A 21,208-nucleotide genomic window follows, 5' to 3' on the forward strand; every position below is an offset into this window, starting at 1 on the left:
ACTCTGCTCTTTCCTGAAGGCGCTAGGAGTGTGTATCACCAGTTGTTCATGAGCAGCCTGCTCATGGATCTGAAGTACAAGAAGCTGTTTGCTGTTCGATTTGCAAAAGTAAGTAGCATTTTGTTGTTGTTGTTGTTGTTTTATTTTTCAGTTTTGGTGGTTGATAAATTATTTAAGGAATAAGTATAGTATTTTGGGCTCAAAAATATTAGTGTTTAATGGTAAGGTGTGAGGTTATCCATTTAGAAGCCTAAGAAACTTCAGAATCTCTTTACCTTTTACCAATAGAGGTGTAACAAGACTAACTACCTGCCTCCACCCCTGTAATACATAAATATGTAGTGATTGCTGGGCGGTGGTGGCGAACACCTTTAATCCCAGCACTCGAGAGGCAGAGGCAGGTGGATCTCTGTGAGTTCGAGGCCAGCCTGGTCTACAGAGCAAGTTCTAGGACAGTTAAGGCTCCACAGAGAAACCCTGTCTCGACAAGCCAAAAAAAAAAAAAAAAAGAGGTGGGGGGAGTAGGTAGCAACATAAATATGCAATAATTGGGGTTTGAAATGGTGACAACTTAGCCCCATGCCGTTATAGATGGGTTTAATCCTATTAAAATTCACAGAGGCAGCAGACAGAGGTGGCTTAAGTTCTGCTTTCAGCACATGAGGACACTAAGTATTTACTTTATGTGTGCTTCCAAGTAGGAGCTCCTAGCCCAGGAAGCACATGGTAGTCATCTGAAGAGCTCTTTCAGAACATCCATGTTTGTGACCTCGTCCCAAATCTATTGTTAGCGACCTCGCAGGAGTCACGTGATTCTCATGTGTGTTCCCAAGCAATGAAAGGCTGGTTTGGGGACAGATAGCATGATGTTCCCCAGTGTACAGTACACACCTGAGGGTCTTAGAAGGTCTCCTGTGCTCCAGAAGAACCTATTAGCACAGCTTTCTGCAGCGGATCGGTGTTGACACAGCACCTAAGTGCTAGTGATCCTTCGAGTCTCCCGTGTCCTGGCGGTGCCTTCCTGTTGCCGCCTCCTGCGCTGACGACTTCTCAGTCTAACTCTTAACCACTGGTCACTGGGTTAGAGGACTTCCCTTGTTGTTTAGAATTACCAGCAGTTGCAGAGAGATTTTATGGAGGATGATCACGAGCGAGCAGTGTCGGTGACTGCTCTATCTGTCCAGTTCTTCACCGCCCCTACTCTGGTGAGTATGTCCGCCCCTCCTCCGTAACTCAGCCGGCACCCCTTGCCTGTTTTTGCCTTCCTACTAGAACTATGAGCGTTTGCAGAGTGATTATGTGACAGATGACCACGACAGAGAGTTTTCAGTCGCAGACCTCTCGGTTCAGATATTCACAGTACCCTCACTTGTAAGTACTGAAAGACTAGAGAATGCTCTTGGTTTCCATTAACAGAAGTAACGCCTCAAAATCATAGAGGTAAGACCTGTGTGCTCCTGAATAGGCTAACCCTTCTGTAGGCGGCAGTCGGATTTCAGATATCACCAAGCACACACAACGATCTTTGAAGATCAAGTAATGATGGAGGAGAACTGGGTTTCCTAGTGGATTTGGACTGATGACTTAACATTCAGCTGGTTGGTTAATCAGATATATTCCTGACATTCGAATCAGATAACATGCCATATACCATCCTAGATCTTGAAGACTCTCCCCTCATAAGGAAAGCGTAGCTAAGGCAGCTGAGTCACACTGCTTGGGCTGTCTGTGACTGGTGTCCACCAGGTGCCCTCTGACCTTGTCAGGGTGACCACTGCTGGGATGAAGCAGCATGGCAAATGCAGCAGCTCAGGGAGGAAGGGCTTGTTCAGCTCCCATGTCCACATCACAGTCCATCAGTGGAGGACATCAGGACAGGAACTCAAGCAGGGCAGGAACCTGGAGGCAGGAGCTGATGCAGGGGCCGTGGAGGGGAGCTGCTTACTGGCTTGCTCAGCTCACCTTCTTCTAGAACCCAGGACCACCTGCCCAGGGACGGCACCAGCCACCATGGGCTGACTCTCACACATCAGTCACTAATTTAAAAAATGTCCCACAGGCTTGCCTACAACCCAATCTTATGGAGGCATTTTCTCAATTGAGGCTCCCTCCTCTCAGATGACTCTAGCTTGAGTCAAGTTGACAGCCAGGACAGTCTTGAAGCCTCCCTTAATTAAGTTTTATCACGTATGGTAGCTGAAGATCATACTTTATTGAACAAATTTATTAGCATTTATTAGGCAAGGCTTTTAAAAGTGAAATGGTGAAAAAAACAGATGAGGCTCGAATAAATAAGTAAAACTCTCTGCCAGAGGAACTGGGTTCAGTTCCCAACACCCATGTGGCAGCTAAAAATTGCCTGTAACTGCAGTCCCAGGAGTCTGATGTTGCTGCTTTCTGGCCTCCTCAGGTACCAGGTTGGAATGCAGTGCATAGTCATACATGTAGATGTAGATAAGCAGCAATACACATCAAATTTGCTTTCTGAGAGAGAGAATAAGGCCATAGGCCTTTCCCAGAGCCCGGAGGCTTCGCTTAGGAAGGTTCTTTACATGGAGACTTGAAGGGAGGATGTATACAGAGCGCCATGGAGGGGCTTTGCATGTGGAAGCAGGAGCTAAGCATGCTGGGGACCCTAAGCTTGGAGCAAAGCCATGGAGCTTTAGGGACAGCTTGTACGCACTTTCCTAACAAGTACACTTTCTAGTGGGTTTTGTTTTGTTTTGTTTTTTCTTTTCTTTTCGCTAAGGAATGTGTTCTATTCGGGCAGTGGTGGTGCACACCTTTAATCCCAGCACTCAGGAGGCAGAGGCAGACAGATCTCGTGAGTTTGAGGCCAGCCTGGTCTGCAGAGCAAGTTCCAGGACAGACACCAAAGCTACACAGAGAAACCCTCACACACACACACACACACACACACACACACACACAGACACACATACAAACACACTGCATTCTAGTAAAGAATATCTTTTAGTAATTTGCCCATTAATAAGTGCTTCTATAGGCCATATCAAAGAATTGTGTGTTTATCTTAAGAGCATGAGAGGTACTTGAACCACTGTATTTTGACTTATCGTGTGTGTGTGTGTGTGTGTGTGTGTGTGTGTGTGTGTGTGTGTGTGTGTGAGTGTTCGCATATCTCTGTATAAGTGTGTGTGTATATATGAGTACGTGTGAGTGTGTGTATGTTGTACCGGGGGATCTAACTCAGGTCCACACTCATGCTAGGTAAGCTCACTCTACCATTGTGCTATAGCTCCAGCCCCACATTTGTGATTTTTAAAAGACTGCTGTTTGTAAGATGGGGAATAACTTGGAGGAAGACAGTCAAGTGACTCTGGGGAACTTAACTAGAACTTAGTGCAGTGAGGCCAGGTGAACTGAGACGGCTCAGCAGGTGAAAGAAACCACCTGCTGCTAAGCCTGAGGCCTCCAGGGTTCCAGGGTGGAAGGAGAAGAGGACTGAGTCTTGAAGGTTGGCCTCTAACCTCCCTGTGCACGCACGCGCGTGCGTACACACACACACACACACACACACACACACACACACACACACATACACACACACACGAAAGCAGGGAGGCCAAAAGAAGGAAGAGGAAGCATGCGGCAGGGCTCAGCACCCATGTGGGACGTTAGAGAAATAGTCCCTAAGTTGTTCTCTTACCATCTCATGCTCGTGGTGGCGTGTGCACTCCTACATCCAAACAGCAACACACTAAAAATAAAATGAAAGAGTAAAAACAGTGAACAAGAGCATGCACATGAAACACAGACCCAGAGAACACTGTCATGCTCCGTGTCAGCAGTCAGTGTGGCTCTTGGAATGTGTGTGTGATGGGCATTGGTGTACCCAGCAAGTTACATATAGAAAGTACTTAATATACACTCGGAACTGCAGGCCCAGAACTCCCTGCCCCTGTTCACTCCCTGTGCATCGCTGTGCCAGATGCAGAGCAGGGCTCACAACTTCCCTGGGAGTTTGCTGTCTTAAGTATTTGGAAGAATTCTCCAGTGTACCATTTGGGCCTTGAAATTTCTCTGTGGAAACATTTTATATCAGTTATATTTTCTGAATAAATTTAGGGTTATTCAGGTGTTCTACTGTTGTTTTTTAATAAGCTGTGGTTTTTCTTGAGAATTTGCTAATTTAGCTGGGTGGTAGTGGCACATGCCTTTAATCTCAGCACTCAGGAGACAGAAGCAGGCAGGTCTCTGAGTTCCATGCCAGCCTGGTATACAAAGTGAGTTCTAGGACTACACAGAGAAACTCTTTTGTCTTGAAAAACAAAAAAACAAAAACAAAAACAAAAAAAAAAGGAATTTGCTAATTTATCCATATTTCCAGTTATATTGATTTACATGGTCTAGTACTTTCTATATAATACCTTTCAAATCTGTAGTTTTAAAAAGCCCCTCTTCTCTCTCTCTTTCTCTCTTTTTTTTTTAAAACAGGGTCTCTGTAGCCCAATCCAACCTCTATCTTAACAATCCTCATGTTTTACTTGATAGGCTTACAGGTGTGTGCTATCACACCCAGCAAGACTTGGTCTAGAAGTAACTGAGGGTTCCCAGTGGAGAACCTGGAGCATCTGCTAGATTTCCTGCCCTTGCAGAGCTCTGAACTTTGCTAGCCTTGATAAGACTGCCATGTCTCTACTTGACCATCCTAGGATTTCTACCCTCTCAGGCTTCCATTCTACGGTCTTCAGAATCTAAGCACTGTCCTAGTGAACCTGGAAGAGTGTTGGACTCAGTTTCTGAGCACTTCTGTGTTCTTACTAAGACTCTGGCCTCATGGCTAAAGAGGTTCCCTGCCTCTATTATTGTTACTATTGTTGTTTCTCTGAGTAACCCTGGTGTCTGTCCTGGAACTCACTTTGTAGACCAGGCTGGTCTCAACTCAGACATCCGCCTGCCTCTGCCTCTGGAGTGCTGGGATTAAAGGCGTGCACCACCATGCTCAGCTTAGTCACCTGCCTCTTACAGCAGCACCTCCTGGCAGCTCAGCGCACTGGCGGCCTGACCCCACACTCCTGTCTCCCTGGCTCTTTCTCTAGACGCCCCGGTCCTTGTCTCCTAAGCTCACTAATGCCCTCAGACTTTGTTCCCCCTTTCCATAGAGTGTTGATCCGCTTCAGGCTGCCTCCGTCCTGACAGGGAGCAAAAGAATCCTGGGATAGGTCTTTTGAGAAGCTTCTTCATTAGTAATTCTTAAACACATCCCTGGCTAAAAATAATATGTGCTAGATACTAGCAAGAATAAAAGTGTTCTATAGCAGTACGACCTTTGTCATCAGAATGACCTTCTGGTTAACTCAGCCTTCATCGCAGAGCAGTTCAATCAAGGAGCAGTAGTTAGAGAGCTGGGGAAGCAGCTCCGTTGTAAAGTGCTTGATTTGTAAGCATGTGGACCTGAGTTTGATTCCCAGCCCCACATCAAAAAGCCAGGTGTGAGCTAGACAGGTGGATCCTGGGGCTCACTGGCCTGTCAGCCTAGCCTGCTTAGTAGGTTCTAGGCCAGTGGAAGAACTTGACTCAAAAAAAAAGGGTGCTTTAGAAGTGGCCCAGGAAGTTGTCCTCTGACCTGCTCATACGTGTACACACAGAAATGAACAGAGGTGAGCAGCGAGAACTCACGTCATTTCACTTTTTTTCTGAGACGCACAGGGTTCCTTTGTGAGGCTCTGCCTGTCCCGGAACTCTCTCTGTAGCCCAGGCTGGCCTCGAACTCACAGATCTGCCTGCCTCTGCCTCCAAGTGTTGGGATTAAAGATGTGCGTTACCACCACCTGGCCTCAATTTACCTTCTTAACTGCCCCAGTCAGCATTCTCCTGATCTGACCCTGTAGCATTCAGTTTCACCAGAGCATGCCCCCTAAACATTACTTCTATTCAGTCTTACAGGGGACTTGAACCTTTGTGAATGCGCTGTAAAATGTATACCGAGTCTGGCGGTGCAGATTTTAATATGAACTAGAAAAAAACCTGAGTTAGGGAGAAATAATGTTTTATAAAGCAAGTTGGAATGCAGACCTGCATCCAGGGGTGGGGTCTGTGATAACAGTTCCAACGGCTATGTAGCAATGTTTAGTTAGTGGTCACAGTCCTCTGGAAAGATTAGCATCAATTTAGACAAAGTTCCAGTGCAAGGACCAAAGGCATTCTGTGTGACCCCGGGGAATGTGCCTCCCTCCATTTTAGACCCAGCGTCTCTAACATTCACCTGAACCACCAGTGCCTTGGCTGTGAGGCTTCTACCCCAGGGGATGCTGTGCCCACTAAGCTTCCCTTCCTCCTTCCTCTGTGCCAAGCTGCTGCAGCACAGCTGTTCCAGCCCAGTGGGTTGCCTCAGCTTTCCTTAACTTCCTAATAAGTACAGCCGGCAGGAAGGAGAGTCCTCTCTTGTGTTGCTCCCTCGCACTCCCATGATCCTCCCTCGAGAGTTGTTGGCCAGTCCTACCTTTCATTTCCCTAGTTAAGGTAGGAGGTCTAAATTGACTTTCACCAGCAGTTTCCCTTATACAGAAACTGCTGCCGGAGTGCAGCGGGAAGCTCGGTGGACGGGCATTATTGAGCCTCTGTTATTGCGGAGGTTAGTGACACTGTCAAAACTTGGACTGTATCCTCTCCTAGTAGTCTACTCGCAGGAAGTGATTTTTGTCATTTTACATCGTGGATATTTGTGACATCTTTTGTACAAACAGTGCAAATGACAGCAGCAGTCCCGAGCTGGCTAAACATGGTAGCAAAGTATGCCTGCGGATGGCTACAAAGAATGAGAGAAGGTCTGGGAGCTGCAGCCATCGGATGCATTCGTCACAGTTTCTTCATGTAGCACCAATAATAATTGGTTGTTCTGGGAACTGGTTAGCCCCCTTAATAATTGGAGCTCCCGACAAGCAAAGGAAGTAATTTCATACTGAACTTCAGAAGTTAGTGATGTAAACCTGGACCCTGCAGTAAGTACCCATACTTACTGCATAGTGTGCATTCATGGCTCAGTTAAGAAGTTACGTCATTATGCCATCTTTTGTCCTTGGTGGACACTGCACATACACACATGTGGACAAACGCTCATACCCATAAAATATAGATAAATCTTTAGAAGGATCTGGTGGTGCACTTGTGAGCTGAGATACTTGTGCTGAGAAAGTTTAAAGTGTGGGCGCTAAACTAGCGGTAACAGCTCTTGGTTGCCTGGGGCACAGGCTTTGATTACCAGACTTTGTGATGAACTGTTTTAGGCCCAGATGCTCATCATGGAAGAGAACCTGATGACTGTTATCATTAAGGCTTTCATGGACCATTTGAAACAGCGAGATGCTCAGGGCAGATTCCAGTTTGAACGCTACACTTCCCTTCAAGCCTTCAAGTTCAGGAGAGTTCAGAGCCTTATCTTAGATCTCAAGTGAGTGTTTCCTCAATTTCCAAACCAATTACAGCTTGTAAAATGCCACTGTTTCTGTGTTCACGGCCACTGTTGTTTATCTGTATAGGTATGTGCTGATTAGCAAACCAACTGAGTGGTCAGATGAGCTGAGGCGGAAGTTCTTAGAAGGGTTCGATGCCTTTTTGGAATTACTGAAATGTATGCAGGTATGTATAAACTGAACATATTTCTGTGTGAACACATGTCTGTATGCTTCCCCCCCCCCCCCACCCCATTTTGTATGTATTTTGAAAAGATCAGTTGGCTTAAGAACTTCTTTTATAATTGAGGCTCCTTGGGTAGTTTAAATGAGAACCCAGCAAAAGATTTTTCAGTGGGCCAGTGAGGAGGCTCGGTAGAGAAAAGTGCTTCTTACAGACGCCAAACGGCATGCATTCTGCCCCAGAACCCACAGCAAAAATAAGATTTTTTTTTTCTTTAAAAGATGTTTTGTTTGGGGCAGGAGAGATGGCTCAGCAATTAAAAGCACTGATCCAGAGGACCCAGGTTCAGTTCCTACCATCCATCCACTTGACAGCTCTAAACCATCGGTAACTCCAGTTCCAGGGGTTCCAGTGCCGCCTTCTGGTCACCACAGGCACTGCATGTACATGCTGCACCGATGTGTGCAACCCAAACATACATGAAGGAAAACAATTTTTTTAATTAAAAAAAAGATATTTGGGTTCTCATTAGTACCCCTTTTGAGAGTTTGCAAATCCTTTTCTGTGGTTGTTTTGTTAATGTACTTACTTAGAAATATATTTAAGTTCATTTGGATGCTTGGTGACAAGCTCAGGACCCTATGCCCAGATAGTAGGCCAGCACTCTATCACTAAGCCTAGCCCCCAATAAACCCCCAGCCTCTGGGGTTTTTTGTGTTGCAAAGAGGAGGTGTTTTTTCTTGTATTGTGTGTGTGTGTGTGCACTTGCTGGTGAGTGGATGCCATAGTACACCTGTGGAGGTTGATAGACAGCTCATGGCAATCTGTTCTCCTTGCACAGTGTAGGTCTCAGAGTGACTCTGGTCTTCAGGCTAGCATCAGGCTCTGCTGCCCACTGAGCCATCTCACTGGCCTTTGTTTTATCTTTAGTGTTTCCACAGTTCCTTTTCCACTTGGTGGGATCTGTACATAGTACAGGCTAGACCGTTTTCCTGATGAGTCCCCTTGTGAAGCATCCCTCCATGCAAATCACAGTCTAGAAGGAGAAACAAATCAGCATGGAAACGGTTCGAACACAGAAGACAGGGGCCTCTCTAAAACCCTTAGGAAAGAGCTGTTTTAAAAGGCCATCCCTTTGTGAAATGTCGGAGGTGTTCTGTTAGTAAGTGGTTCTTACACACTGGGATAGCTTAGCCAGTTCCTAAAAACAATGATGTTCTTTTCTATCAAGGTCTGTTTTCATTCTGGCAGTCTGAACGCTTTGAGCTACACATTAGTGAAGAAGTTAAAACTTGTCTTCTAAGGCAGCTGTGGAGGATATTTGTAGGTCAAGTAGCATTTTACAAGACTGCCACAGGGCTCAGGATAGAACTCTGCTGAAGCAAAAGCTTAGTATATGTGGCACCCTGGGTTCAGCCACCACTGGCACACAAAGCCTGCCAAGGTGTGGTAACACGTATCTATGATCCCAGCATGTAGGAAGCTGAGGCAAAGCGATCATGTGCTCCAGGCCATCAGTCTGCTTAAAGAGACCCTGTCTCAAACATACATACATTATACATACATTATAAATACATGCATACATACATACATACATTTTAAAGAGATTTATTAAGCTTCTTGGGGTTTTTTCCCCTGACACTTCCTGTTTAAAATTTTACATTATTTGAATAATCTCTGTAATCGATTTATATTTCTTATGCATCCCTCCTTGGGTTCCTGTGTGGAAAAAAAACTAACTAGTTTTTATTCTTACAAACTCTTTCCGCTTCCTCAGGGAATGGACCCTATCACACGTCAGGTGGGACAGCACATTGAAATGGAGCCGGAATGGGAAGCAGCCTTCACGTTGCAGATGAAGCTGACACACGTGATCTCCATGGTGCAGGACTGGTGTGCTCTGGATGTGAGTCCCTTTGGTAGTGGGGGCTGTGAGGAGAAGAGTGGGCAGACTGAAACTTGAGTGGAAATAAGAGATGTGAGGAAATATTTGTACTGCCTAGCTCAGAAACAGCACGCTGCCTCTTCCACCTGTACATTCAAGAAAGATTCAAAAGCTCAAATTCTGAGGTGTAATTTTAAAAAAAGTCAAGGAGGAAATCATGCACACGCTTATGTAACTATTCATTTTCCCCATAATCCTCCCTAGACATTAAGCCTATGAAAATAGTGGATACATTTATCCAAGAACAAACTTGCTTTTGCTCTATTTACCTGTGTCATAAGTTTGGCCTTCCTTCATCAGTAAGGACCTATAGAAGCGTCCATGAGACTTGAACAGTGTATAAAAACCTGCTGGATACACAAAAGGGATTTCTGACTGCATCATTCTGTGTGCTGAGAGGCCTGTGGTCATCCAGCAGCTTCTTGAGCCTGGAGATGGAGGACAGGGACGGGCAGGGCTGCCTGATGTCAGGACCTTCGGGTCACCTCGGTCAGTCTAGCTGAAGTGGGAGGCTGCGTTAGGGTCAGCCTAATGGTGACATGGGCCATTTGTGTTTGTAAAGTTACTCTGGAGAATGGGTGGACGCGGCGACAAGGGTGGACACAGGGAGTTGAACAGAGATGGTTGCCAGTGCCTGGAGTTACTGGAGTATGAGAGGACAGCTAGTTTTGAGAGGAACTGAAAAGAGAAAGTTGTCGCTTTGAAAATAGACTAGACAGCATGGACTAAGGTAAAGGACATTACTGGTAACTTCTAGATCTCCACAGCTTTGCTGGTAAGTGATGCCATCCACTGGACAGAAGAGGGACCCATTCTGGGAGGGAGGACTGAGTTTGGTTTGGTCCATATTAGTGCTTGAGGTACTTATTGTCGTGGAATTTGAGTTGCTAAGTCAATGTTGTAGCAACTCAGTCTTTTGAGTAACTTATGTTACAAACCCTCTTTTTTAGGAAAAAGTGTTAATTGAAGCTTACAAGAAATGCCTGGCTGTGTTGATGCAATGTCATGGCGGTTTCACTGATGGAGAACAGCCAATCACACTCAGCATTTGTGGACACTCAGTGGAAACTATCAGATACTGTGTTTCCCAAGAAAAAGTTAGCATTCACCTCCCAATTTCTCGCTTGCTTGCAGGTAAAGCATCTCCCCTAAAAAAAGACCCCTAAAGTTCTCTCAAGTGACTGTTTGTGATGTTTATAAATCCCTACTGTGTGCTAGCTGTTATCCTGAGGGTTTTACATGTGTTCCCTGACCTGGTCATTCTGCTAGGAAGTGGAAGTACTAAACTTGGACCACAGATGGGAGGACTGGGCCATAGAGAGTCCTCAGTGTTGGAGCAAGAGCCAAGCTGGCATTTTGAGGTGTTTTGGGATGCAGCCCTTATTCTGACATCACTGCACATACACATCTTAGTGATTGAGCTCACAGTCTTGTGAGAAGTCACACTAATCACTCACTTTGAAGCCACTGCTAATAAATCAATGCCACTGTAGCTTTTCCCTGAACTCTTTCTTGCTCATTGATCGATAACCTTTGAAGCAGAAGGTTACAAGTGAATGCCTTATTGATCTCAGGCTGTTTCATAAGCCACTTCCAATCATTGCACTACCTAAGACAGACCCCTTGCAGCAGCCAGAGGCTGTGAGTATGCTCCTGATTCTCCTGGCGGGGCCCTCACAGCATTGCTTGAGATCTCCTGATTCTGGATATCTTAGCCTACTTAAACTGTCCTCCCTTTAGTTCTTTTTTTTTTTTTTTTTTTGATAATTTATATTTATTTCATGTGCATTGGTGTTTTGCCTGCATGTATGTCTGTGTGGGGATGCCAGGTCCCCTGGAACTGGAGTTAGAGACAGTTGTGAGCTGCCATGTGGGTTCTGGGAATTGAACCCAGGTCCTCTGGAAGAGCAGCAGATGCTCTTAACCACTGAGCCATCTCTCCAGCCCCCCCCCCCCCTGCCTTTAGTTCATTCTTAACTCAGAAAATAGTGACTTCCTGTTACCCATCACAGAGCCTTTAATTAATGATTGTGGCTCGGTAACTTTTTTAATGTGATACGAAGGTATGCTTTGTTTTATTTTTGTATTTCTCAAGGAGAGACTATGGAGAACCCATACCATGGCTTCCTTAAATGTATATTGAAGAGGTTATTAATTACTGATTCAACTCCTTCGATAGACCATGGCCTTGTTGAGGTTATCTGTTCCTCATGGGAGTATTAATAGTTTGTGTCTTCCAAGGAATTGGTCCATTTCATCTAAATTATTAAATTATGAGCTGAGCTGTTGATCACTTCTGTGTCATGGGATCAAGTAGTAATGACCCCTTTCATTCTGGGAGTGCATGTTTTGAGCAGCATCCCATTCTCTGACTGGTAGCCCTCCACATCCCCAGTCTCTTGGGCGTGTTCCTCAGGTTGTAGTCTGAGACACTTAGTCTGAGACTTGTGAGGTTTCTATCTGTAAACATTTGACCAGTGAACCAGTACAACCAGCTGTGGACACTGGCTGGCACCTGTCGTCCCAGGACCCAGAAGAGTTGCCATGAGTTCCAGGCCAGCCTGCACTACAGAGAACGAGCCTGTCCCTAGGTAACAAGACAAGAGAAAGGGAAGGGATGGAGAAAGAAGTATGGAAGGACAGAGGAGACAAAGTTCTGGTTGTAGGAGAACTGTCTCTCCTTCCTGTGACGTGTTTACCCCGGGTTTGTTTTCAGCAACTGAAAACTGTTGGTCAGAGTTAGACTAGAGGACAAAACTGTGAGTCCCTTCAACTCAGCGACTTCCTGCTTTGTCCTTCCAACCCTGATTGTCTGGGTAGAAGCTGAGGCTAGCCATTATCCACAGTGGAACAGCCACTACTCCAGAAATATGCTCATTTCTGCCTACGTCTCACCTCCCTGAAGTCTGCTGTGAATGATCTGGGAACGTTCCTCTCCCAGTACTAGATGAGCCCTGCCCTGGATGACCGTAGTCAGACTAGAGAGAATGAACACTCAAAACACCAGCAGTCCATGTAGCTGGTGTGGTGGCACGGCACATGCTTGTAACCCAGCACTTGGGAAGGAGAGGTTAGAGGACCGAGCACAAGTTTGAGACCAGCCGGGGCTACAGATCAACAAAACAAACAAAACACAGTTCACACACACAAGGCAGTGGGGACGGTGCTGGGCATGCTTCAGCAGTGACTAGTAACAGTTACTGGGAATGGCCAGCAGTGAAGGAAGCCTCTTGGAGGCTTGAACAGAGGCTGGTAAATACTGAGACGCACTGCCTGCTTATCAGTGGGTAATGATAAGGGAATGGCCTAAACAGTAGTCTGTGGAGTGGCCTATGGTGAGCTGAAAATGTTCCTCTCCTGGGTAGGAAGTAAACTGGTTCTGACTCTAAACTGGAAATTCTAGAGGACTTAATTCTGAGGTTAGGTCGGCGTAGACCAAGAGTCCAGGGCCAGTTTCTCTGTTCAGTTGCTGGGTGGATCTCAGCTTCCCCAGGAATGGCCCATGGCCCAGAAGTTACCTCCACACCGGCAGAGTGTGGGTCAGTGGGTTTGATTGCGGTCAAGCTTCTCTGGCCATGTCTGTACGTCCAGCATTTGCTTCTAAAATGTCAGCAGTGGTGATGAAGATGAGTTCTAATTGCCTCTGATGCAGACTTGTTGAAAGCTTTGTTTCTAGATACATTGCATTTTCTAACTTAATTTGTAATCCCTTTCCGAAGGTTATTTTTAAAAGCTAAATAGTAAAGCTGTGTGGTCATGGAGTCAAATAAACATAGTTTTACCTATAGAAACACCTTTCTGTTTGTTCTCCCGTGCAGGTTTGCATGTGTTATTAAGCAGAAGTGAAGTGGCATATAAATTTCCCGAGCTCCTACCTCTAGTAAGTGGCCTTGACATTCAAAAGAACAGCTGGTCGTTATGTTGGTTGTGTTTGAAACCAACTTATTAGTTTGGGTTCTCCAGAGAAACAGAACCAACCGGAGTGTGTGGAGTTTGTGTGTGTGTGCACATGGTGGGAGCAGGGGTAAGGACTGTTTGAAAGTCTTACCTCCTGTGTTTATGGGGTTGGCAATCAGTCTGTAGAGCATCCTGGCACACTGGAGCGCCCAGAGGACGGTTGGCATTGTAGTCACAAGTGCAGACTCCATCCTGGAGGCAGAATTCCTTCTTCAGAGACCACGCTTTTGAGGCTGGGGAGGCGGCTCCACGGGTAAAAGGGCTTGTATCCACAGAACCAGGACGAGTGTTCGCAGCAGCTCGTGCATCTACAGTCCTGGCTGAGACAGGAGACCACAGCGATGCTCACAGGTCACAGCTGCCTGCCAGGAGAGCCTGCCCTAGACAAGGTGGAGGCAAGAACCGGTAGCCGAGGTTGTCCTCTGACCTCCACACATGCACCACACCACGTGTACGACGCCCCCCCTCAAGAAACCTTACTTGTTACAGCCTCCATCTGAGTTGATGAGGCCCACCCACTTTATAGAGGATAATTTGCCATTTTCAAACTTTACTAAGGTATTATTCATATTATAAAGAATACCTCTCAGCTACAACTAGATTGGGCTGGCCATAAATAAACTAACTAAATTGATACAAAGTGAATTGTCACACAATATATCTTAGAGTGGATTCAACATACTATTTTGCAAGCTTTCCTGTCAACCACCTTTCCTTATGCAAATTTTTTTCCCCAGAGCTGAGGACCGAACCCAGGGCTGTGTGCTTGCTAGGGAAGCGTGCTACCACTGAGCTAAATCGCCAACCCCTCCTTATGCAAATTTTAACAAGTTTCTTTTTTTTTTTTTCAAACACACAGAGTGAACTGAGCCCACCCATGTTGATAGAGCATCCTCTTAGATGTCTTGTTTTATGTGCCCAAGTGCATGCTGGGATGTGGAGAAGAAATGGCTTCTCATTAGTAAACCAGGTAAGTGAATTTTGTTTGTTTTTCAATTCTGTGATGTTTTGATTCTATTCATTAGCTTTTAGGAGAAACTTTTACAGCCTTAAGTGACCTTAGTCATTGAAAGTTTTGACTCTGGGGTCTAGAGAAATGGTTCAGCAGTGGAGAGTGTTTGCTGCTCTTACAGAGGACCCTGGTTCAATTCCCAGACCCCGTGTCAGGTGATCCACCACCTCTGTAACTCCAGCTCCAAGCGACCTGACCTCCTCTTTTGACTTATGAAGGTACCCACACACATGTGGCATAGCAGACAGGCAGGCAGGCAGGCAGACAGAAAGACAGAAAGACAGACAGACAGACAGACACACACACACACACACACACACACACACACACACACACGTCTCTTTTTAAATATCTGTGTTAAATTGTTAGAAAAATTAAATACAAGGTGAGCTAAGGTTTCTTGGGTCTTTTATTCTATATTTCATCAGGGAAAGTGGAAATGAGTAGCAGTAGTCTTAACATTTACTTGAAACAATTTTTAGGACAAAATTGGATGGTGAAACCAGCATTTGTTTCATGTGCTTCAACTAGGTAAAACACTGGGTGTGTGGGCAGTGAGACGGCTCAGTGGGTAAGAGCACTTGCAGCTAAGCCTGATGACCTGAGTTCAGTCCCTGGCATCCACATTGGCCTGGTTTGCTTTTTACTGCCATGATAAACACCATAATCAAAAGTAGCTTTGGGGTGGCCGGCCATTAGACCATCTGACAGTTCATCATAGAGGTAAGTCAGGGCAGGAGCTAAATCAGCGACCATGGAGGGACACTGCTTAGCTGCTTCTTCTACACCCCAAGGCCACTTGCCCAGCTGGGACACTGCTCCCAGTGGCGGGGGCCTTCCCACATCAGTCATGAATCGAGAGAATACCCTGCAGACTTGCCTGGAGGCCAGTCTTACTGAGACAGATTCTCGGTTTAGGTCTCCACTTGACAGTTGACAGGAAAACTAACCTACACACATGTGGCAAAAGAAGACAGCCAACTCCTGCAAATTGTCCTCTGACCACCACTCACATGACTCACAACATGTGTGTGTACACACATACAAGACATAAGTGCAGGGGTAAAATAGACGTGATAGGCTCATGCCTTTAATCAAGCATTCGGTAGACAGAGACATGAAGGAAGAGCTCTGTGAATTTGAGGCTAGCCTGATCTATCTATATAGTGAGCTCCAGGTTAGAATTCCAGGTTAGCCAGGGCTACATAGTGAGACTCTGTCTCAAAGAGGGAGAGAAGGAGGGGAGAGAGAGAGAGAGAGAGAGAGAGAGAGAGAGAGAGAGAGAGAGAGAGAGAGAGAGAAGGAAAGAAAAAGTAGGGGTGGCATTAAGTTAAAAATTTCTTTTATTTGCTGAGCAGTGGTGGCACACACCTTTAATCCCAGCACTCGGGAGGCAGAGGCAGGTGGATCTCTGTGAGTTCGAGGCCAGCCTGGTCTAAAGAGTTGAGTTCCAGGGAAGGCACCAAAAAACCAAGTGAAAAAAAAATTCCTTTTTTTTTGTTGTTGTTTGTTTGTTTGTTTGTTTTTTGAGACAGGGTTTCTCTGTAGCTTTGGAGGCTGTCCTGGACTAGCTCTGCAGACCAGGCTGGCCTCCAAGTCACAGAGATCCACCTGCCTCTGCCTCCCGAGTGCTGGGATTACAGGCGTGCGCCACCACTGCCTGGCTGTTTAAAAAAAAAAAAACTTTTTTTTAAAATTATTTATTTTATTTTATGTGCATTGGTGTTTTGCCTGCATGTATGTCTGTGTGAGGATGTCGGATGACAGGTCCCCTGGAACTGGAGTTATAGACAGCTGTGAGCTGCCATGTGGTTCCTGGGAATTGAACCCTGGTCCTCTGGAAGAGCAGTCAGTGCTCTTAACTGCTGAGCCATCTCTCCATCCCCAGAAAAATTCTTTTATTTGACTCTAACTTTAAATGTGATGTGCACATGTGTGCGTGTGTGTGTGTGTGTGTGTGTGTGTGTGTGTGTGTGTGTGAGAGAGAGAGAGAGAAAGAGAGAGAGAGAGAGAGAGAGAAAGAGAGATGGTGGGGGGAGCATGTGTGGAGGTCACTGCATAACTTTGTGCAGCTGGTTTCCTCTTCCCACCTTTACGTGAATTCTGGGGATCAAACATCACAGTGAGGGCTTTACCATCCCAACCATCCCTGCTCCCCTCCTCCCCAATTTCAGAAACCTCAAACTGTCCTAAAGCAGTTTTTTGTTGTGGTTGGGAGACCCAGAAAACTGTACGACTATTAATGGATATCTCTAGTTGGTTTATTTGTGCTAAGATAGCGTTAACTAAAAACCCACGCCTGATACATATGAACGGAGAGGCGCACACCTGTGCTTACACAAACCCATATGCTTTTTCTTGGAGTGGGGAATGACCAGGAAGCCATACCCATCAAAGTTTATCGGCTAATGTAATGAATTATTGTTTGTAGATCTATTACTACCACAATGTGAAATGCAGACGGGAGATGTTCGACAAGGATATAGTGATGCTTCAGGTAATGGATTAAAAGCCCTGACTTCGGTGATGGGGAGTCTTGGTCTCCTCCCACTGAGCCAACCACTTAAAATTCATTCCCAGACATCGGACTCTCGCCTGCCTTGTCTGCTAACACTCCCCACTCAAGGCCAACAGCCTGCGCAATGCTTCCACCTGATTCTAGAGCTCTGCCAGACTCAGTGTGCCAGATACGGCTTGTTTGTTTTATAGCCGCCTGCCTGTCAGGCTCACTGCCTTGGGGAATCCACCCAGTTGTTCAAATCAGAACCCCTGGCTGGGAAGATAGCTCAGTGCTTAAGAGCTTTTGCTGCCGGGCGGTGGTGGCGCACGCCTGTAATCCCAGCACTCCGGAGGCAGAGGCAGGTGGATCTCTGTGAGTTCGAGGCCAGCCTGGCCTATAAAGCGAGTTCCAGGACAGCCTCCAAAGCTACAGAGAAACCCTGTCTCAAAAAAAAAAAAAAAAAAAAAAGCTTTTGCTGCTCTTCCAAAGAACCAGAGGTCTGTTCCCAGCACCCACATCAGGTACCTCACAACCACCTGGATCTGATTCCTTTCTATGATAGGCACAACACTCACATGGCAGACACACACACACATAAACATCATTTTTTAAAAATAAAATAGACTGGCTTGGTGGCTCACACCTTAATCCCAACACTTGGGAGGCAGAGACAGGCAGATCCTTGTGAGTTCAAGGCCAGCCTGACTACATAGTGAGACTGTCTCCAAAAGACAAAGAACAGGAACAGCAACAACAGGACTATGACAGGGCTGTGGAGACAGTCCAGCATGGCTGCTCTTCCAGAGGACTCTAGTTCAGTTCCCAGCTATTGAGAGCCAGTTTGATTCAGAATTTTTTTAATGGCATTAAGAGAAAATTAAAACTAATATAAAAAACAACAGGCAATCTCAATAATAGTATATATATTTACAAACTAAAGCTTAGTTGATACTCCTCTCAGTTCCCAGCAGGCAGTGAGCCCTGGTAGGAAAGTGCAGCCAAACTCATAGAAGTATCCTATGACCTGACAGGAACGGAGGCTGGAATAGCCCCTGCAGTTTTCAGGGGGTTTAGGTTTTAGGGGGCATTGTGTGGATTGTTTGACCAGCCTAGATTCCTGGCCCCTCTTGTCAGCCACACCATAGAGGGTCTGTGGCTAAGCAGGTGTCCATCTTTTCTTAGAATTGGTGGCCAATAAGCTGAGTTTTCTTGTGCAGACTAAAACATCTCTCACTCAATGAATGTCCCTTCTTACCCTCCTCTTCTCCTTTCTCTCAAACAAACAAAAAAAGACAGGTGTCTCCATGATGGATCCGAACCACTTCCTGATGATCATGCTCAGCCGCTTTGAACTCTATCACATCTTCAGCACGCCTGACTACGGGAAAAGATTCAGTTCTGAGGTCACCCATAAGGTGAGAACCTGGGTCCCAAGCCCCGAAGGGCTAACGAAGCTTCTGCTGTTAGGATGTGGTCATCATCAAGAGACAGCTTGCTCATGTTCTCACCTCTGAACTTCCCCTTCCTTCAGGATGTTGTTCAGCAGAACAACACTCTAATAGAAGAGATGCTGTACCTCATCATCATGCTTGTCGGTGAGTTTGGACCGTCTCACGTGTCTGTAGGTGATGGCAGTGGGAGCTCTGCACTATCTAGGACAGGGTTATCTAGAGCAGAGCTACTGGTGCTTGAATCTTGCCTGTGTTTCTTCTCTCGATGGTTCTTGGTGTAGATGGCTTCTTGCCCCCAAAGGTGGTGATGGCAGTTACGAAAGCCCGTGGCTCACAGGTGTTCTTTACCTGTGTCTGCAGCCCCTGCACCTACTTTCCCAGTTCTCTAGCCTCCTGCTCCGCCATTCACCTGCTGTTGCAGACTTCTGTAGCCATAGGGTAGCAATCCAAGTGGCGGGGTGACACTCATGAAGGGTCTCAAGGTGAAACCTTGCCTGCCCCGAGACGGAAGTGGAAAGGAAGTCCCCTCCTTGCCACCAGAGGAGGATAGGGCGAAAGCCTTGACTACTAAGGCCCTCTCCCTTCTCATCCTTCTCCAAAGCAGCCAGCACCCCTCAAGTTGGCATCACACTGGAGTGTGCTGGGTACTGCTCTCTACCAAACCAGTCATTACTTTGTCCCAGCAGAGCAATCAGTCAGAGGGTGCATTCTGCTTCGGGAACTAGAAGGATGGCTCACATGAGTGTCATGGGTCTGTAAAATGTGGGCCTCTACTTTTTGGTTTTGGACAGGAGAAAGATTCAGTCCTGGGGTTGGACAGGTGAGCGCCACAGATGAAATTAAGCGGGAGATTATCCATCAGCTGAGCATCAAACCTATGGCTCACAGTGAGCTGGTGAAGTCTCTACCTGAGGACGTAAGTACCTACAGTTAAAAACACCTGGTCAGCTTCCCTTCAGTGTGCGCAAGTCTGTCTCTGTGCTTCCCTAGTTCGTACACGCTACAGTTCTAGGATGTGGGTAATTCAGCTATGGAGTTTCCATGAGTGATTTGAAAAAGAAAATATTGGGAACTCTGATAGAAAGCAGAGCAGGGTTAGAGACAGAGAACACTAAAAACGTGGTTCTTAAGCCGGGCAGAGGTGGAGCACGCCTTTAATCCCAGCACTCAGGAGGCAGAGGCAGGTGGATCTCTGTGAGTTCGAGGCCAGCCTGGTCTACAAAGTGAGTTCTAGGATAGGCTCCAAAAGTTACACAGAGAAACCCTCTTGGGGGAAGAAAAAAGAAAAAAAAAGAATGGTTCTTAGAGCTAAGTTGTTTTTGGATTTTGGGGTTTTTTGTCCACTAGAGAGAATGCATTTTAAGGCCCTCTGAACTGCCATGGCCGCACAGAATACTTTCTGTGTTATTTATTGAAGGAGGGAGTGAACTACCTCACTTGAGTTGAGCAAACTTGGTTTACTCGGTTTTCAGAGCTTTTTCCTTCTCAGGCACCAGAAGAGTCTTTTTTCCCTCCCTGATTTTGGTTCTTTGAGACAGTTTCTCCATGTAGCCCAGGCTGGCTTCAAAGTCCCCTGCCTCTGCCTCCAAAGTGCTGGAATCAAAGGTGTGCGTCACATAGCCAGGTGGAAGTGTCTTTTTTTAAACAATGAGCCATTATCTCATTGAGGTGACCAAAGTCACCTATACGAGGACATTCATAAGTTGAATTATAACTTTTTCTCCCCAGTGCCATTAGTCTCTCAGCCACCTAATTTTCAGCCTTGGGCCTTTTCAGAACTTCAGCTCCTATATCTGAAAAAGGCCTTTATTTTCATTAAGGCCCTTCAATGTGTGTGTTTGTTTTAAATTATGTATATGTGTGTCTGTGGGGGTGTGTCCTCTTGGTTCAGGTGCCCAAAGAGCCCAGAAGAAGGTATTGGATCCCCTGGGGCTGGAGTTACAGATGCTTGTGAACCATCTAATGTGGGTTCTGGGAATTGAACTCAGATCCTCTAGAAGACAACAAATGCTCTTAACTGCTGAGCTGTCTCTTTAGCCCCTCCTCAGCGTGTTCTGCCAGAGTTAAAATAGAGCAACAGCCCAGGGCTCTGCAGTTGCGGATCTTGATACATTAGATTGGCCTTGCCCAGTCTCATCATCCGACACCTTTGGTGTTGACATGGTAGTTCACCGGGAAGTGCCTCAGCTCTCTGATAGTGTTAGGATGCGTCCTGGCCTAGGCTGGCTAGCACACTGCTCAGAGTGCTGCAGCTGCATTCCATACCACTGAGCATGCTTATTTCTTGCTACTTTAGGAGAATAAGGAGACTGGCATGGAGAGCGTCATCGAAACTGTTGCCCATTTCAAGTGAGTTTATGTCATATTTTATGAACTTTTAATTTTTTAAAGGTTTATTTATTTTGTATGCACTGTGCTCACTGCAACGTAACATAGCAGAAGTTCAAGGACAACTGAGGAAGTCAGTTCTCTTCTAGGATAGGCAGCAAAAGCTGTTTCCTGCTGAGCCACCTTTCTGGCCTCCATAATTACTTTTCTCAATGTGCTGCTTTTGATAAAACTAAGGGTGAAGCTATCACTTTGAGAGACAGAGATTTTCAAGCTTTAATTCTAGAGTAAGCTTCTCAGTGGTGTTTCTTAGGATCAGGCCTCACTGGCCAGTAAATACCTGCAGAGGGGTCTCCTTGCCTCAGACTGGGTATTCAGAGCTGTTGGTTTCAAGCAATAGGAATTCAGCTTACTCA

At 46.0% G+C, this 21,208-nt stretch overlaps 1 protein-coding gene across 1 annotated transcript in view; it reads left to right on the plus strand.

Moving 5' to 3' along the window:
* Ubr2 (ubiquitin protein ligase E3 component n-recognin 2) overlaps positions 1-21,208 on the plus strand; it is a 73,023-nt gene that overhangs the window by 18,093 nt on the left and 33,722 nt on the right. The window contains exons 2-14 of the mRNA XM_036168073.1: positions 20-108; positions 1,107-1,205; positions 7,251-7,414; positions 7,503-7,602; positions 9,377-9,505; positions 10,495-10,678; positions 13,363-13,424; positions 14,361-14,471; positions 16,945-17,010; positions 18,306-18,428; positions 18,545-18,608; positions 19,256-19,380; positions 20,761-20,813. Coding sequence (XP_036023966.1) covers positions 20-108; positions 1,107-1,205; positions 7,251-7,414; positions 7,503-7,602; positions 9,377-9,505; positions 10,495-10,678; positions 13,363-13,424; positions 14,361-14,471; positions 16,945-17,010; positions 18,306-18,428; positions 18,545-18,608; positions 19,256-19,380; positions 20,761-20,813 — 1,369 coding nt within the window. The remainder of the gene's footprint in view (positions 1-19; positions 109-1,106; positions 1,206-7,250; positions 7,415-7,502; positions 7,603-9,376; positions 9,506-10,494; positions 10,679-13,362; positions 13,425-14,360; positions 14,472-16,944; positions 17,011-18,305; positions 18,429-18,544; positions 18,609-19,255; positions 19,381-20,760; positions 20,814-21,208) is intronic.

Source organism: Onychomys torridus, chromosome 18, assembly GCF_903995425.1.
Source record: "Onychomys torridus chromosome 18, mOncTor1.1, whole genome shotgun sequence".
Lineage (NCBI taxonomy): Eukaryota > Metazoa > Chordata > Mammalia > Rodentia > Cricetidae > Onychomys > Onychomys torridus.